Below are 15,852 nucleotides of genomic sequence, written 5' to 3'. Positions count from 1 at the left end.
AATCAATATCTATCTAACTAAGAAATTACCTAACAATATGATCCCAGAGTGTGGACTGGCTCTTATCGATCTCCAACTAACTGTACTACTGCACGCTTAACAGAAGCCTCCGTAGTTAAAAGTCTCTGTTGTGTTAGGTGCAAAATGACTTTTACCTTCTGCTTCCACGAACGTTAGAGACAGTCTGTGAAACCTGTGCTGTTGAAGACGTCAGGAAGGGAGGTGAACATACTGCATCCAGTCACCAGTGTCATGGCTGCAGCAGCATCTTATTGTGTGGATGCTAATTCAGCATCCATACTATGTTTTCCTGGTCTTTCTTTATTTATTATTCTTCCATATGTTTTTTGGCCCTTAACCACTTCAGCATACTTTCAGCTAAAAAACCATTCAGGTATCAAAATGTTCAGCTTTTTCAGGACATGTGGGGGTCTATTCAGAATTTTCCTAAACTTCACACTTTGAAAACTAGCGTTATTCAGCAAAGTTTTGCCCCATTCAAATGAGAATTTTTTAAAACTTCATACTTATATTTAGCTTTATTTTGAAAATGTTGCCCCATTCAAATGAATGGGGAAATTCTACTTCAGCATACTTTCAGCTATTTCAGGTAGCAAAATTTTCAGCTCTGCTCTTCATAGATATTCATGCTTCTATTCGGATGTTTTCTAATCTTCATACTTTTAAAATAATTAGCTTTATTTTGAAAATATTGCCCCATTCAAATGAATGGGGAAATTCTACTTCAGCATACTTTCAGCTATCAAAATGTTCCACTCTTTATGGATATTCAGGCATCTATTCAGAATTTTTCTGAACTTCATACTTTTAAAATATTCAGCTTTATTTTGAAAATCTTTCCCCATTCAAATGAATAGGATAATGTTACTTCAGCATACTTTCAGCTATCAAAATGTTCAGCTCCTCAAGGACATTCATGCTTTTCAGAATTTTTCTAAACTTCATACTTTTGAAATATTTAGCTTTATTTTGAAAATTTTCCCCCATTCAAATGAAGGGGGAAATTCTACTTCAGCATACATTCAGGTATCAAAATGTTCAGCTGCTTAAGGATATTTATTGCATCTCATCCTTCGGCTTATTCAACAAAGAACTTCAACCATTTCTTGTCATCCCTCAGCTGTTTCAGCAATTAATTTCAGGCATTTTCAGGATGATCTTTCAGCACTCAGCATCCACACGCAGGTTCAACAGGAAATGCATTTCTCTAGTTAATAACTGCATTTATATTAAGTCTGTATTCACTGAAACAGAAGTAGGCCAAACTGAAACCATTGGATGGATTTCCATGACTTGTGGTAGAGAGATACCCCAGTTTATTTATTCAGTACAGCTGTGTCAAAACAACTACTGTGCAAAATTTAGAGTTATGCTGAACTTTCTAAAATCTAAAATGAAGCTTTAGCACACTGAAATGTTGAATGTGAAAAAGAACTGAAGGAAACAACCACATGCACAGTACACAATTTGAAATGCATGATTTACTTTTATGATTGCTTGACTTTTGTAATACTTTTTTGTATGATTTGGACTCCCCCTTGTATGTGAAAATATCAATAAACCAGTTGCTTATTTTCAGATTGTTGTCAGGAATTTGCATTCATACAGAGTCATCTAAAAAGCTTTTGAGGACAGTGAAGTCCAGATCCTCTCCAGAAAACATCACTGGTTTGAGAGAGGAGTCAAGGAAGCAATTGTTGTAAAAATAGAACACCCCTCACTAAATAGGGGTTTTTTCAACTTACTGTGACATGGATGACTGAGAATCTGCACGAACATCCATTTAGTCATTCACTTAATCACTCACTCTGTTCCTCCAGTGGACATTAGGGGGAGGTGGGAAAATTTAAAGAAAATACACTGACCAAGGATCTTTCACAGATTTATTGCATATTTAAAAATCTAATGCCATTAAAATGCTGCTGGGTAAGTGAAGGAAAGAATTTGTGCATTTGTGTCTTTCCTCTGGCCAAACTGAAATTACTTGGATTTGTCTTGTTTCCTGTCCCTTGCTTCCCTTGCTTTTTGGCTGACGAAGCTTGTCAGCCATCCCACTGCACCTCCAGCACTGGCCACAACTGCAGTGGCAGTGCCTGACAGACCAACTGCACCTACATCGAGAATAAACACATCTGAAGATTCCCAAAATAATATTCATGGATTTTGTCACATTACTGAACTGCAGAGAAGTTGAAAAAGCCTTGGTTTCAAGCTGAAGAGTGAATGAAAAAGAAGCACTACTGGCATAATGCCTCAGTAGTAGCATGTGGTTATTGTATCTAAACACTTTGATTTGTTTAACACTGCACTAACTTTCCACATAAACTCAATAATCTCAGTTGTAACAGTGTGACAATGTTGTTGTTTCAGGTCCAGGTTTGCCAGACACTGTGTAAGATTTTGTATTGATGCAGCTGCACTTCATTAGAAGTTTCATGGCACATGATTCACCTTTAACTATTGCTCCAGCAATGATCACCTCACCTTTAAGATGCAATGGTGTAAAACATCTTAAAATACCTGCAGACTGTAAAACAGCCACCAGACTTCCTGCCGCTACTCCTCCTCCATTAGCAATTGCAGCAGATGCCATCATTTTAGCAGCAAGGGAGCCTGCTGCAATTACTGCTGAGGTGAAACCTATGGCCCCCAGAGCAAAAGGAGCCAGGACCACAGCACCTGCTGCACATGGACAAGAAGAACACAGCAGAGGATACAGTGTTTGTAACACTAGAATGCACATTTGTGAAACTACTTTAAAAAGGATCACACAGGACAGAGCTGTGGTATGCAAATGGGTTTCTACACAGCAACTACGACTAAACTGTGCTGAAGATCAGGTAAATAAGTAAAGCACCAGTGCTCCATAGAGGTTTTCTGGCATCTTACCTGCTCCTACTGCAATGCCGACAAGAGCTCCTAAAATGCAACATGAGAACCAAAGTCAATAAGTACAACTCATCTGGTTCAGTGAAGGATATCTGCTATGAATACAATCATTAAAAATGTCACATGGAAAACGTAAGCATCAATACAAGCAACCGAAATGGTATTGTAACAGTGGCAGATACAGAAACTTGTACACAGAGTGGCAAGAGCCTTTGGCAGGGTGGCATGGGAGGGGGGTATATGAATACACAGACATACAACATAAAATAGACAATAACTGAAAGCATGTCAATCTACTGAGAGAAATAGCATGTTGCTGAACAGAAACTGATCTGAACAGAGATTTAAAACATACCTCGTGTTCCACCTGAGCCTGCAGGAGGATCATCTGGCACTTTACCACCACCTGCTTCTTCTTCTTTTTGGTGCGAGCCAGTTTTATCTTTGCCTTCATCATTCACCTTCAATTCTTCTTCTCCCTCTTCTCCTTCGCTCATTTCTTCATCTCTTTGGACCTTCTTTGTCTCTCCTGCCTGCTCTTTTCCATTTCTCCCCATATTCTCCTGCGGTCTAGTCATGGTTAAAATACATGTAATACATTACAATGTAGGAGTAAATGGTTAATAAGCTACAAGAAAACAAGATCAACAAAGATTTAACACAGAGTGCTATTCTGACTAATTCAGTATTTTTCTAATTTGGCAGTCAGTGATACAGCCTGTTTGTGTGACTCTACTATACTATGTTGGAGTAAGGAAAGTTTTAAATAGAGATTATTTATTTACTAATCAAACAACATTAACACATTTCCCACACCCACTATTTAAATATTAAAGGTTCACACAAAAAATATGGCAATGTTGAATAATGTGGGACACATTTTTGTTATGATTCGGTCAAAAGAACCACAAAAATAAAAATAAAATTCAAACAAACCTGAAAGCACAAACTGAAAAACCACAATGGACGTGAACAGGCAGGGTGTGACACTTTTGCAAATGGCACTTCAGCAGTATATTTTGATTGAAGTCAAAACATTATATCCACATCTAAAACCATTCTGAAATCCCCAAAGTGTTTTCTAATTTTACCAGAAAAGAAAATACAGATATTTTACTCAGAAAAGAAATGGCAAGTATAACTATGTTACTTGTGCCGATGTGTATCACATAATGTGCCCTTCCCATCAGGGACACTGAAACACCTGTGCTGAAAGGCCTAAAATGCCTTAAGTCATACAATAAAAACTTATATGGGCAGTATCACTAAAGGTCAAAGTGCATGCTAGTGTTAGGTCATTTCAGCAAATACAGTAATTTAGCTATAAAAACTGGTAATCCTATGGGTTACATGGAAAATCAAACAATGTGTCATTTCTTGAATTATTTAGGCTATTACAGTATACACAGAATATCACAAACACAATCTGATAGCAACTGCTAACATTGCACGTATAGTTGCCTTCGTCAACAAAAATTATGACTAAATATCGTCGTCACTGAACCTTTATCGCGAGACGAGACGCAACGAAAATGCTGGTCGTCTTACGATGACTAGACTAAAAAGAGTATGAATGTGACTAAAACTAATAAAAACTAAAACGACAGCTTCGCCCAAAGACTAGACTAAAACTAAAATTAAAAAGACAGCTTCACACACAGACTAGACTAAAACTAAAATTAAAACAGGCTGCCAAAAACAACTCTAATTGCATGTAGGACAGATTTCCCCCTTTAACATCAAGCTAATGAAAATGCGTTGTCACTGACCTGTGACTGAACTTCATACAGGCGCTTCCTGTTGGACAGTAGCGCTGACCTAATAGTCTTCTTCTATTTGACCGTTCCGCAACTCTCACTGAAACACAACAGAGACGTAGTTCAGCTGCTAGTAATAAAAGTCCTTTTGCTGTTATGTGTATCACCATTAAATCAAAGCTAAACAAGCATTATCAACGAAATGTATTATTAATATCAAAGGAACATTATACTCACAGAATGCCTTTGTGAAATAATTGAAACCCATAGGTTATTATAAGGTGCGGTCTCTTTCTAGAAAAACGAAACTTTGTCCACCAGCCCTACTGTTCTATTGGTAACTATACTACTTCACTCTGGGCAGTAGAGGGCGCTATTTCTTTTCTGCTATGTGAAAGCTGTTACGGCCAGTGAATGCAACAGACACCAAACTGATATGAGCAAAATGACCACAAGATGCCAAACAAACATAAAAAAAACAACAAAAAAGATACCTTAGTCTCATGTCTTCTTCCTTTCTTGATCTTTCTCTCACATGCAGCCAAAAGTTGTCATCAAGTCACCATAATAAATAATACATTTGTGTTTTGCATTAACTGGGTGCCCAAAGTGGTGCATTTGCACAAGAATAGCTTGTAGGGTGAGCCATGTTGCCATCAGCGTACAGCTGAATAAATATAGCTTATTTAAATGAATGTAAAAAACAGTAGGATTCCAGCCCTTTACCATTTATTGAAGACATCCAAACCTGCTAAACAAATGAATGAGTGGACTTATTGGTCTTTTCTTCACTCCAGCTCGGGCTCTTTACATGTTGTTCGGATGAATCTTAGTATGCAACTCCACTGATGATGGCACAAGCTTAACCCTGAGATAACTGAACTCTGGCAGTGGAGAGACACTTTAATGATGTCTAAAAACACTGGGGAGCACTGGGAACACTGGCAAGGATTTCAAATCAATGTGAGCACAACAATTGTTGAACGTATTCATTTCTTGAGTAAGTAGGGCTCCACAGGAATTAGTTTTAATAACATTAAAACATGTACAAGACTGTATGCTTTTTTATGAGTACATGAAGCCACACAAGAGAAAGCAGAGGTACATTTAGCAAACTGCTGTCTAGGCAAGCTCTGAATTTAGGAAAACTAACTGTTACTGCAAAAGGCAGGATCAAACATGCCTGTAACATAGTTGATCTAGTTTGTTTTTTTAATTGATACTTACTGTAAATGTGTTTGACTTAGAAAATTAAAGCAAACATATGAGCAACTATAATGTAATCGAATGTGCACGTAAGATTATTGGCAAGGGTATGAATTTATGTATGTATATGTTACCCCTCCCAGACACAGGCGTGCCCTGAAGGATTACAAGAGACAGAGTTGAGTTTGCCTTGTGCATCACTCGGCTGCTGGATTTATTCTGCAGTTCTCAATTCCAACTCATTTTGTACATTTGTTTACATCATTTTCCTTAGCTGTCTTAGTATTTGCATGGTCATATTGGAAAATGACAGGCCCCATTGGCTACCATACCAGATGGCGGCGTCGCTGCTGGTAGCTGGCCTATGCTGATGTACTGTGCTGGAGCCCGAACCTAACTTATACAGAGCTCACATATATATCAACTTGTACTTTGAAACGTTACAACATCCAGTGGTCGACTTCCTATATACGTTACTCTCGCTACTCAATTTACACCCGCTCTCTACGGCGTTACATTATCATTACTCTTGTTAGCTCAGCATTTCTGGTACGGTTTTAACGTCAACCTTCACGTCTACGCATCAATAATGGTTTATCTCACAACCCACGTAGTTACTAGGTCACTCAAAGAACATTAAACCCACCTGAAGGATTACAAGGGACAGAGTTGAGTTTGCCTTGTGCGTCACTCGGCTGCTGGATTTATTCTGCAGTTCTGCCTTTTAACGGCCTGCCCATTTTACTGATGCCCCCCCCCAGTACGGCACTTCAGTATTCCCAGTTTAAAGCCAATTCAACTCTTAAATCATGTATGTTATCATGAGCCTTACATATACATCCAACCATTAAAAGTATTTAGTACACCATTTAGAGAAAACTCATTTATTATATCCAAGGAGCTTCAAACATCTGTGGGCTACTTTGGAAATCTAACTTTCCCTGTTTTTCACTTGGATACCTTTATTATTAATAAAAAAAAAAAGCAAACAACAACAAAAACAGGACAACTTCCTCTGTTTCCTCTTGTCTCCTGGACTGATTGTTTTGAATAAGTCCTGTGAAATGCTTTTCTTTACAGAGCCGATTCCCGTCACCATTAATCTACCAAAATCTAATCAAGGTCAGAACCTTGGGGGTCCATTTTCCATCCCCGTCACGATGGACTGCAGGGGAGACCAGGACAAAACATCCTTAGAAACATTCGAGCCTCCAGCAGGTCATCATTTTGAGTCCATCTTCACACCCAAACCTTAAGACTTTCACTATAGGTTCACATCAGGAGTTTCCCTCTTCAAACCACCTATGCATTTACTCTTTGAGGTAGCCAGCTATTTAAAATCCCCACGTATTTAGCCACTGAACAACTTGAGCCAAAGCACTGGGAGTCTGAAAAAAACAAATGCTCGATCCATCCTGCTTTTAACTGGGAAACCAAACGTTGCGATCTGAACAAAATAGGACGAGCAAAAAGGCTCATTCTTATTTATCTAATGATTGATAACGGCCAATTAAAAACTTGATTTTCTCTTGTCCTTGTTGATACGATAACAAAAAAATTGTATATCAAGTGTCATTCAGCATCTAGACCTGATCACATGGCAGAATCTGCGCATGCGCGAGGTGGTGGGGGAAAGATGCCCACTGCCATTATCCCTAACCTCTGCAGCTGAGCTACAAACCAGTCGTAATTAGCGCAGATAGCGCACATTTCAGCACTGCTGCATGTTGTAGTGTGACACGAGGAGCCCGATGTCTGTGGCAAATGCGAAACACACTGTCCTGAATCCGGTAAGAAGCTTCTTCTGGTTATGTGCATGAGTTGTTTGATGCCGTTGTAGAGAGATCAATAGATCCTGGTGTAGCTTCTAGCAGAATCCAGCTAAAACTACGTGTGATCAACATGTGTCTACACGGCCTACACAGAAGCGATTTATCTTAGCTCGCTCATTTCGGGCTGCGTGTGTTCAGCTGTTTGCAGCGCAGTTTTCCAGAGCTCTAACGTCAGCTGTCTCCCTCAGGTGATCCCATACACAGGACCCATACCTGGAGGCCTGCACCCTGGGGAGATTATCATCATTCAGGGCACTGTACCCCCGGATGCTGACAGGTACAAAAAACCAACGCGTCGATGTCCAAGATTTAGTGGTAGATGTAGTGATTTTATCTGACAAATCTATAAACCACTGTTGTGTTCAAAGGTTCTTAAACTAAACGAATAGACCATCAAAAACCTTCATAGTGATATTCACAGCACCTACATTGGAAAATAATAACCCGCTTTTAAAAACATTCACATTTTTTCTTTCACAATTTCAAATTTGGGGGAACAACAAAAACTTTCCCTGTTTTATTTACTCAATGCAGTTTACAAACATGCAAGCGGGGGGAAGGAACAGCCCAGAGAATTAGTTTAAGAAGTAATCTGGGATAACTTGATTTGTCAAGGTCCAAATCCCATCTCCTCCATGTTCACAGGTGGGACACGAGCCACACTAAAAACTCAAGGTACAAATCAAATAAAAACTTCCCAGAGGTCACTTCTGTGGCTTTAGGTAAATATTATCATGCTGATGTGTGTACAGGTGTCATCTTCCTGGGAAGCTAGTTTTTAATAAGTTATTAGATGATATAGGAAGAGGGCAGCACGGTGGCGCAGTGGTTAGCGCCGTTGCCTCACAGCGGGTTCGGACCCTTCTGTGTGGAGTTTGCATGTTCTCCTTGTACTTGTGTGGGTTCTCTCCGGGTACTCCGGCTTCCTCCCACAGTCCAAAGACATGCAGCTTAGGTTGATTGGTGACTCTAAATTGCCCATAGGAGTGTGTGTGTGGTTGTTCGTCTATGTGTTAGCCCTGCGATGGATTGGCAACCTGTCCAGGTGTACCCTGCCTTCGCCCGATTGCCGGCCGGGATTGGCTCCAGCCCCCCCTGTGACCCTGCTCAGGGACCAAACGGTAGAAAATGAATGAATGATATAGAAAGTGGTGTGTTTTTATTGATTTGACAGCTTTGATTGGTGGTCTGATGTTGTCACTCCTCCTGGTAGCACAAAAGCAAGATGGAAGTCCCCATATTTATGGTATTTTGGCTTGATTTTTACTATTGGAGAGAAGTGGTGACACCATGTCCGTCAGTGAGTGCAACTGAAAGCAAACAGTCGACTATGGATGGCAAGGTCCTTTCAAAAGTTCTCAGGGACGAAGTTGTGGAAAGTCAGGAGATGGGTACATTTAAAAGATTTTATCTATCCCTAGGAGCACAGTTACTTGTATGATTAATAAGTGGAAGGTGTTTGGCATTACCATGACTCTGCCAAGTGTCAGGCTGTCCCTCCAAACTGGATGGCACAGCAAGGAGGAAACTGGTCAGAGAGGAGAAATAGGTGAATGTCCTCGTGGCCTAGTCAGAGCCCAGACTTGACCCCTGTGGAATGACCTGAGGACTGGGGTCATGATCCAGCCCGACTGAGTTTGAACAGCTCTGTAAGGAAGAGTGGCCAAACATTGCTCAGTCTAGGTGTGCGAAGTTGGTAGAGGTGTATCCAAACGGACTCGAGGATGTAATTAAAGCAAAAGCTGGTTCCACAAAGTATTAATCCAGGGAGGCAGGCAATCCTTTTCCAAATCAAGTTATTCCAGTTTTTATTTTTTATTTTTCAGAACTTATTTTTTCTTTCACTTGTTTGATGTAAGTTGCATTGGGCAAATAAAGCTGCAAAAAAACTTTTCATTTCAGGCTGTGAACCAATTAATGCTTGGAGGGGGTGGCTCTCCTGTATACCCAATGTATATACTGGCAACCCGTTTAGCTAAAATAATACAGTGGACCTCTAAGTTTCACAAATTTTATTTAACAAGCTTCTAAAACAAAACTGATGTTAGATCAATATTAACTAAATGTAGAGGCTTGTTCTCAGTCGCACTGGAATAAGTCAGATTTTAATTGACAGTTGTTTGTGTGACTTTGCTGACCAATATTTAAACATATAAGCTATTGGTTAGATTTATTTACATTTCATGCAAATAAGGCCTTCATATAAATGTTGCCATGAAACATGCACGTTAACAAATTGTAATGAACAGCTCTTGTTGCGCCTTGGCCCATCCTCAAAGCGAACCTCTTATGGGGAACAGCTGATCTAGTTCTGTGGACACCGGAGCAGCATCTGATCAGTGTTGTCATGAATAATTAAAGTCATTAAGTCGGCAAATTGTCACATCTGTCCAAAGCTTGCCCCTACATGTTGCGGCTTTTAAACAAATTTATAAAGCAAACATCTACAAGAAGGGTTCAAGTGACCTTTTGCTCAGTGGTAAGGATGAGCAGTAGCAGGTCAGACATCAGGCTGGTGCTCAAAGAAATGTTAATTCTTATACTTGAAACGTTAGATTTGGATAAAACATGTTGGAACTTTTTAAGATCTCTAAATCATGATTTTTAAAATGTATTTTTGTCAAACTAAAATGCATCTTTAAACAATATTTTAATATCTCTATATAAGAAGGCCACAGGATGGGGTAATGATGCAGGACCTGCCTGTTTTGATACTGGACTTCAGTGGTGCAGGTTCTCTAACAAACTTGCTTTTTATCAAATTAAAAACCTTATGAAATTCAGTGATTTTTGGAGGCCCCAGGTCTGTTGCCCCTTTTCTTCAGTCTTTACTCCATGCTTGGTCTGCACCCTCGCTGCAGGTTTCAGATTGACCTGTCGAGCGGCTGCAGCACTAAGCCGCGCTCTGACGTCGCCCTCCACTTCAGCCCTCGCTTCAGAGGCTCTCCCTGTGTGGTCTGCAAGGCCCTGCTGCAGGAGAGCTGGGGCCAAGAGGAGACGCTCCATCAGCTGCCATACAAACGAGGAGCCCCCTTTGAGACCATCATCCTGGTGCATGAAGATGGTTTTAAGGTCAGTGAACTCGTGCTGTTCAGGACAAAGGCTTCAGCAAGCCTGTGTAAAAACAGTAAGATTGCATGCTAAATCAGTGAACAGAAAAATAGGCAACTAAAATATGTCTTCCCTCACAGGTGGCAGTAAATGGTACTCACCTGCTGGAATACAAGCACAGAATCCCACTAACCAGGGTCGACACGTTTTCTATTTCAGGGAAAGTCAGGGTGCATGCTATTGGCTACATCCCAAACTCGGTAAGGGCATTTCCTGTTTTCAATATTTTTTTTCACAAGCTTGTTACATGCATGCTGCTTTTTCTAATGGTCTTTTCTCCTTTGCAGGCAATATATTCCGAATCAGGTGATTTGGTGAGTTTTCTTTTACTTAATCTATATAAAGCTTTCTGCCTAAATGTGCCCAGTGAACCTGGATTGCACTCTAATGATGCTGTTGTATGCGCACTGCAGGCACGACACCGTACTGCACTCAGGCTTTTAAATGACAGCCCTCTTTTTTTCTGGCAACATTATAGTCCACACATTTCATACCGACAGATACTCTTTTCCACGTTTCATGTTTCAGACATCTTATGAATTCAGTTAACCCCCACCACATTAATCTACACACAATACTTCACAAGGAAAAAGCAAAAACAGGTTGAGTGTTTTTATTTATTTATTAATAAAAGACTGAAATGTCCCAATTACAAAAGTTTTCATACCCTTGACTTTATACTTGGTTAAAGCACCTTTGGCAACAATGACAGCCTCAAGTCATGAGAATAGAGCTACGAGCTTGGCACCTTTTCTTTTGGAATTTTCTTCCATTCCCCTTGGCAGAATCATTTAAGGTAAGCTAGGTTGGATGTGGAGTGTCAGTGCACAGCAATTTTTAGGTCTATCCAGGGATGCTCTGTTGGATTCAGGTCCAGACTCTGGCTGGGCCACTTCAGGACTTTCACAGAGTTTTCCCAAAGCCACTCCTGTGTTTTATTGGTGTTGTGCTTTGGGTCGTTGTCTTGTTGAAGTGTAAACCTTCACCCCAGCCTGAGATCCCCCAGCCCTGGGATTTCAGTTCCCTGTCTGACCAAGGCCTTTTGTCCATCATTATGAAGTCTGGCTGGGAGGATCAGATCTATGAAAACTAGTAGTGGGTCCAAATCTCTCCCATCTGAGAATGATGGAGGTTGCTGTGATCTTGGGCACTATTCAATGCTGCAGAAATGTTCTTGTATCCTTCCCCAGATCTGCGTCTTGACACAATCCTGTCTCATAGGTGTAATCTCATATGTAGACTGAGGGAAAAAATATATTTTAAGATGAGTGAAACTATGTATTCAAAAAATAAAACAAAACCTGAGGGTCTAAATACTTTCTGAATTCTTTGTATATAACACACTATAATCATGCAGTCTTTTTTTTTTTTTTTTAACGGACCTGTAATCAGCTCTAATTTCTCTGCTGCAGCAGATATGATTCATTTTACAGAGAGGCATCATATAATTTGGAATAACTTAAGGGGTTATAGATGGCATGTCGGATCCATATCTGTTCTGTACAAACCAAACCAACAGCTGCTAAAAGTGTGAACACTGATTAGATTCCTTTCTCACATACAGTATTGTTCAAAATAATAGCAGTACAATGTGACTAACCAGAATAATCCAGGTTTTTAGTATATTTTTTATTGCTACATGGCAAACAAGTTACCAGTAGGTGCAGTAGATTCTCAGAAAGCAAACAAGACCCAGCATTCATGATATGCACGCTCTTAAGGCTGTGCAATTGGGCAATTAGTTGAAAGGGGTGTGTTAAAAAAATAGCAGTGTGGCATTCAATCAGTGAGGTCATCAATTTTGTGAAATAACAGGTGTGAATCAGGTGGCCCCTATTTAAGGATGAAGCCAGCACTTGTTGAACATGCATTTGAAAGCCTGAGGAAAATGGGTCGTTCAAGACATTGTTCAGAAGAACAGCGTACTTTGATTAAAAAGTTGATTGGAGAGGGGAAAACCTATAAAGAGGTGCAAAAAATTATAGGCTGTTCAGCTAAAATGATCTCCAATGCCTTAAAATGGAGAGCAAAACCAGAGAGACGTGGAAGAAAACGGAAGACAACCATCAAAATGGATCGAAGAATAACCAGAATGGCAAAGGCCCAGCCAATGATCAGCTCCAGGATGATCAAAGACAGTCTGGAGTTACCTGTAAGTACTGTGACAGTTAGAAGACGTCTGTGTGAAGCTAATCTATTTTCAAGAATCCCCCGCAAAGTCCCTCTGTTAAAAAAAAGGCACGTGCAGAAGAGGTTACAATTTGCCAAAGAACACATCAACTGGCCTAAAGAGAAATGGAGGAACATTTTGTGGACTGATGAGAGTAAAATTGTTCTTTTTGGGTCCAAGGGCCACAGACAGTTTGTGAGACGACCCCCAAACTCTGAATTCAAGCCACAGTACACAGTGAAGACAGTGAAGCATGGTGGTGCAAGCATCATGATATGGGCATGTTTCTCCTACTATGGTGTTGGGCCTATTTATCGCATACCAGGGATCATGGATCAGTTTGCATATGTCAAAATACTTGAAGAGGTCATGTTGCCTTATGCTGAAGAGGACATGCCCTTGAAATGGTTGTTTCAACAAGACAATGACCCCAAACACACTAGTAAACGAGCAAAGTCTTGGTTCCAAACCAACAAAATTAATGTTATGGAGTGGCCAGCCCAATCCCCGGACCTTAATCCAATCGAGAACTTGTGGGGTGATATCAAAAATGCTGTTTCTGAAGCAAAACCAAGAAATGTAAATGAATTGTGGAATGTTGTTAAAGAATCATGGAGTGTAATAACAGCTGAAAGGTGCCACAAGTTGGTTGACTCCATGCCACACAGATGTGAAGCAGTTATAACAAACTGTGGTCATACAACTAAATATTAGTTTAGTGATTCACAGGATTGCTAAATCCTAGAAACAAAAACGTTTGTACAACATAGTTTTGTGTTTGTACAGTCAACGGCAGACACTGCTATTTTTTTGAACACACCCCTTTCAACTAATTGCCCAATTTCACAGCCTTAAGAGCGTGCATATCATGAATGCTGGGTCTTGTTTGCTTTCTGAGAATCTACTGCACCTACTGGTAACTTGTTTGCCATGTAGCAATAAAAAATATACTAAAAACCTGGATTATTCTGGTTAGTCACATTGTACTGCTATTATTTTGAACAATACTGTACATAAAAACCTTTGCTTTCTCACACCATATGTCAGTGCATGCAGTCATGTGCAACATGCACACCTGCTTGCAATTTGTCAAACTGGTTCTGTTGCTTTTATCCTGAATCCGTTTTGTACACTTAACTGCTTGGCTGTTTTAACTTGTATTTAAAAGCCCAGCAAATTAACTTCAGCTGTGTCCTGTATACATGACATCTGCTGCATTGCTTCTCCCTATATAGCAATGTTTGTCTGTATTGCCTCTAAGGAAAAAGAAATTTAACAGAAATTGACAAATGTTGCCAAAATCTAGACCAGTGTTGTTTACTATCACTTTAAATTGTAGCTTTTTAAATGAACTTACTTAGAACTGCAGCTTTTAGTCAATTCACAAAGTTTCCAAGCAGCTGTTTTGCTAGCAACAGTGCCAAACATTTCCTGGTTCCACCTTCCTAGCTGGAAAGGACCTACTGGTTTTCTTTGTGACATGTAATGGTAAAGAGAACTTTGGATTTTTGGCTGGACAAATAAGGCATTTATGATTGCAGATTTAGACTGTGGGATTATTATTATTATTATTTTTATAGACAATGTCAGGGACCAAGCAGTAAGGCAAAAGACACAGCTTTCAAAGTTCAAAATAATGGGCTTTAATTAACACAAAAGTAGGAAAAAAAATACAAACATCAGATAAATTGGGCCCTAAAAGAGGTCAAAAGATAAGGAAACTCAAAATACAGCAAACTGAATTGTCTGATACCTCAACAAAAGCCAACTGACCTAACAAGTGACACACACAGGGGAACATATATACAGTGCCTTGCGAAAGTATTCGGCCCCCTTGAACTTTGCGACCTTTTGCCACATTTCAGGCTTCACACATAAAGATATAAAACTGTAATTTTTTGTGAAGAATCAACAACAAGTGGGACACAATCATGAAGTGCAACGAAATTTATTGGATATTTTTTTATTTTTTAACAAATAAAAAACTGAAAAATTGGGCGTGCAAAATTATTCAGCCCCTTTACTTTCAGTGCAGCAAACTCTCTCCAGAAGTTCAGTGAGGATCTCTGAATGATCCAATGTTGACCTAAATGACTAATGATGATAAACAGAATCCACCTGTGTGTAATCAAGTCGCCGTATAAATGCACCTGCACTGTGAGAGTCTCAGAGGTCCGTTTAAAGCGCAGAGAGCATCATGAAGAACAAGGAACACCAGGCAGGTCCGAGATACTGTTGTGGAAAAGTTTAAAGCCGGATTTGGATACAAAAAAGATTTCCCAAGCTTTAAACATCCCAAGGAGCACTGTGCAAGCGATAATATTGAAATGGAAGGAGTATCAGACCACGGCAAATCTACCAAGACCTGGCCGTCCCTCTAAACCTTCAGCTCATACAAGGAGAAGACTGATCAGAGATGCAGCCAAGAGGCCCAGGATCACTCTGGATGAACTGCAGAGATCTACAGCTGAGGTGGGAGACTCTGTCCATAGGACAACAATCAGTCGTATACTGCACAAATCTGGCCTTTATGGAAGAGTGGCAAGAAGAAAGCCATTTCTTAAAGATAGCCATAAAAAGTGTCGTTTAAAGTTTGCCACAAGCCACCTGGGAGACACACCAAACATGTGGAAGAAGGTGCTCTGGTCAGATGAAACCAAAATCGAACTTTTTGGCAACAATGCAAAACGTTATGTTTGGCGTAAAAGCAACACAGCTCATCACCCTGAACACACCATCCCCACTGTCAAACATGGTGGTGGCAGCATCATGGTTTGGGCCTGCTTTTCTTCAGCAGGGACAGGGAAGATGGTTAAAATTGAGCGGAAGGTGGATGGAGCCAAATACAGGGCCATTCCTGAAGGAA

At 40.1% G+C, this 15,852-nt stretch overlaps 2 protein-coding genes across 7 annotated transcripts in view; one reads left to right on the top strand and one right to left on the bottom strand.

The window, feature by feature from the left end:
* Positions 1 to 1,890: 1,890 nt before the first annotated feature.
* Positions 1,891 to 6,615, bottom strand: LOC109968358 (interferon alpha-inducible protein 27-like protein 2A). Of its 4 annotated transcripts, none has more exons than XM_020614573.1 (6): positions 6,520 to 6,615; positions 4,680 to 4,767; positions 3,266 to 3,480; positions 2,911 to 2,940; positions 2,542 to 2,703; positions 1,891 to 2,132 (listed from the first exon to the last, which is right to left on the bottom strand). In XM_020614573.1, the coding sequence occupies exons 2-6, from the start codon at positions 4,694 to 4,696 to the stop codon at positions 2,002 to 2,004; spliced, it is 555 nt and encodes a 184-aa protein (XP_020470229.1). In that variant the 5' UTR covers positions 4,697 to 4,767; positions 6,520 to 6,615; the 3' UTR covers positions 1,891 to 2,001. The 4 variants fall into 4 exon arrangements, with proteins under 4 accessions (XP_020470229.1, XP_020470228.1, XP_020470231.1 ...); XM_020614572.1 differs by lacking the exon at positions 6,520 to 6,615 and adding an exon at positions 4,905 to 5,143; XM_020614575.1 differs by lacking the exon at positions 4,680 to 4,767 and having other exon boundaries at positions 6,520 to 6,558.
* Positions 6,616 to 7,469: 854 nt separating this feature from the next.
* Positions 7,470 to 15,852, top strand: part of lgals8b (galectin 8b) — a 13,648-nt gene continuing 5,265 nt past the window's right edge. For 2 of the 3 annotated variants that reach the window (XR_002276089.1, XM_020614570.1), the window contains exons 1-5: positions 7,471 to 7,663; positions 7,894 to 7,982; positions 10,567 to 10,777; positions 10,897 to 11,016; positions 11,104 to 11,130. Coding sequence is in view for 2 of the 3 variants with exons in the window: in XM_020614570.1 (XP_020470226.1) it covers positions 7,625 to 7,663; positions 7,894 to 7,982; positions 10,567 to 10,777; positions 10,897 to 11,016; positions 11,104 to 11,130 (486 nt within the window). In the remaining variant the exon portion in view is untranslated. Of the gene's footprint in view, positions 7,664 to 7,893; positions 7,983 to 10,566; positions 10,778 to 10,896; positions 11,017 to 11,103; positions 11,131 to 15,852 lie in introns of all 3 variants that reach the window. The other variant, XM_020614571.1, reaches the window with a different exon arrangement.

The sequence above is a fragment of the Monopterus albus genome, unplaced genomic scaffold, assembly GCF_001952655.1.
Source record: "Monopterus albus unplaced genomic scaffold, M_albus_1.0 scaffold147.1, whole genome shotgun sequence".
Classification (NCBI taxonomy): domain Eukaryota; kingdom Metazoa; phylum Chordata; class Actinopteri; order Synbranchiformes; family Synbranchidae; genus Monopterus; species Monopterus albus.
The sequence above is the reverse complement of the archived record's forward strand: the minus strand, read 5'-3'. Positions and strand labels throughout refer to the sequence as shown.

Excerpts from the sequence above, each read along its gene's own strand:
- LOC109968358 (XM_020614572.1), bottom strand. The coding sequence starts at position 4,935 with ATGGGTTTCAATTATTTCACAAAGGCATTCT. Across the intron at positions 3,481-4,679 it reads TGTATGAAGTTCAGTCACAG|ACCGCAGGAGAATATGGGGA; the intron begins GTCAGTGACAAC and ends AACCATGACTAG. Across the intron at positions 2,941-3,265 it reads AGGCTCAGGTGGAACACGAG|GAGCTCTTGTCGGCATTGCA; the intron begins GTATGTTTTAAA and ends GTTGCATTTTAG.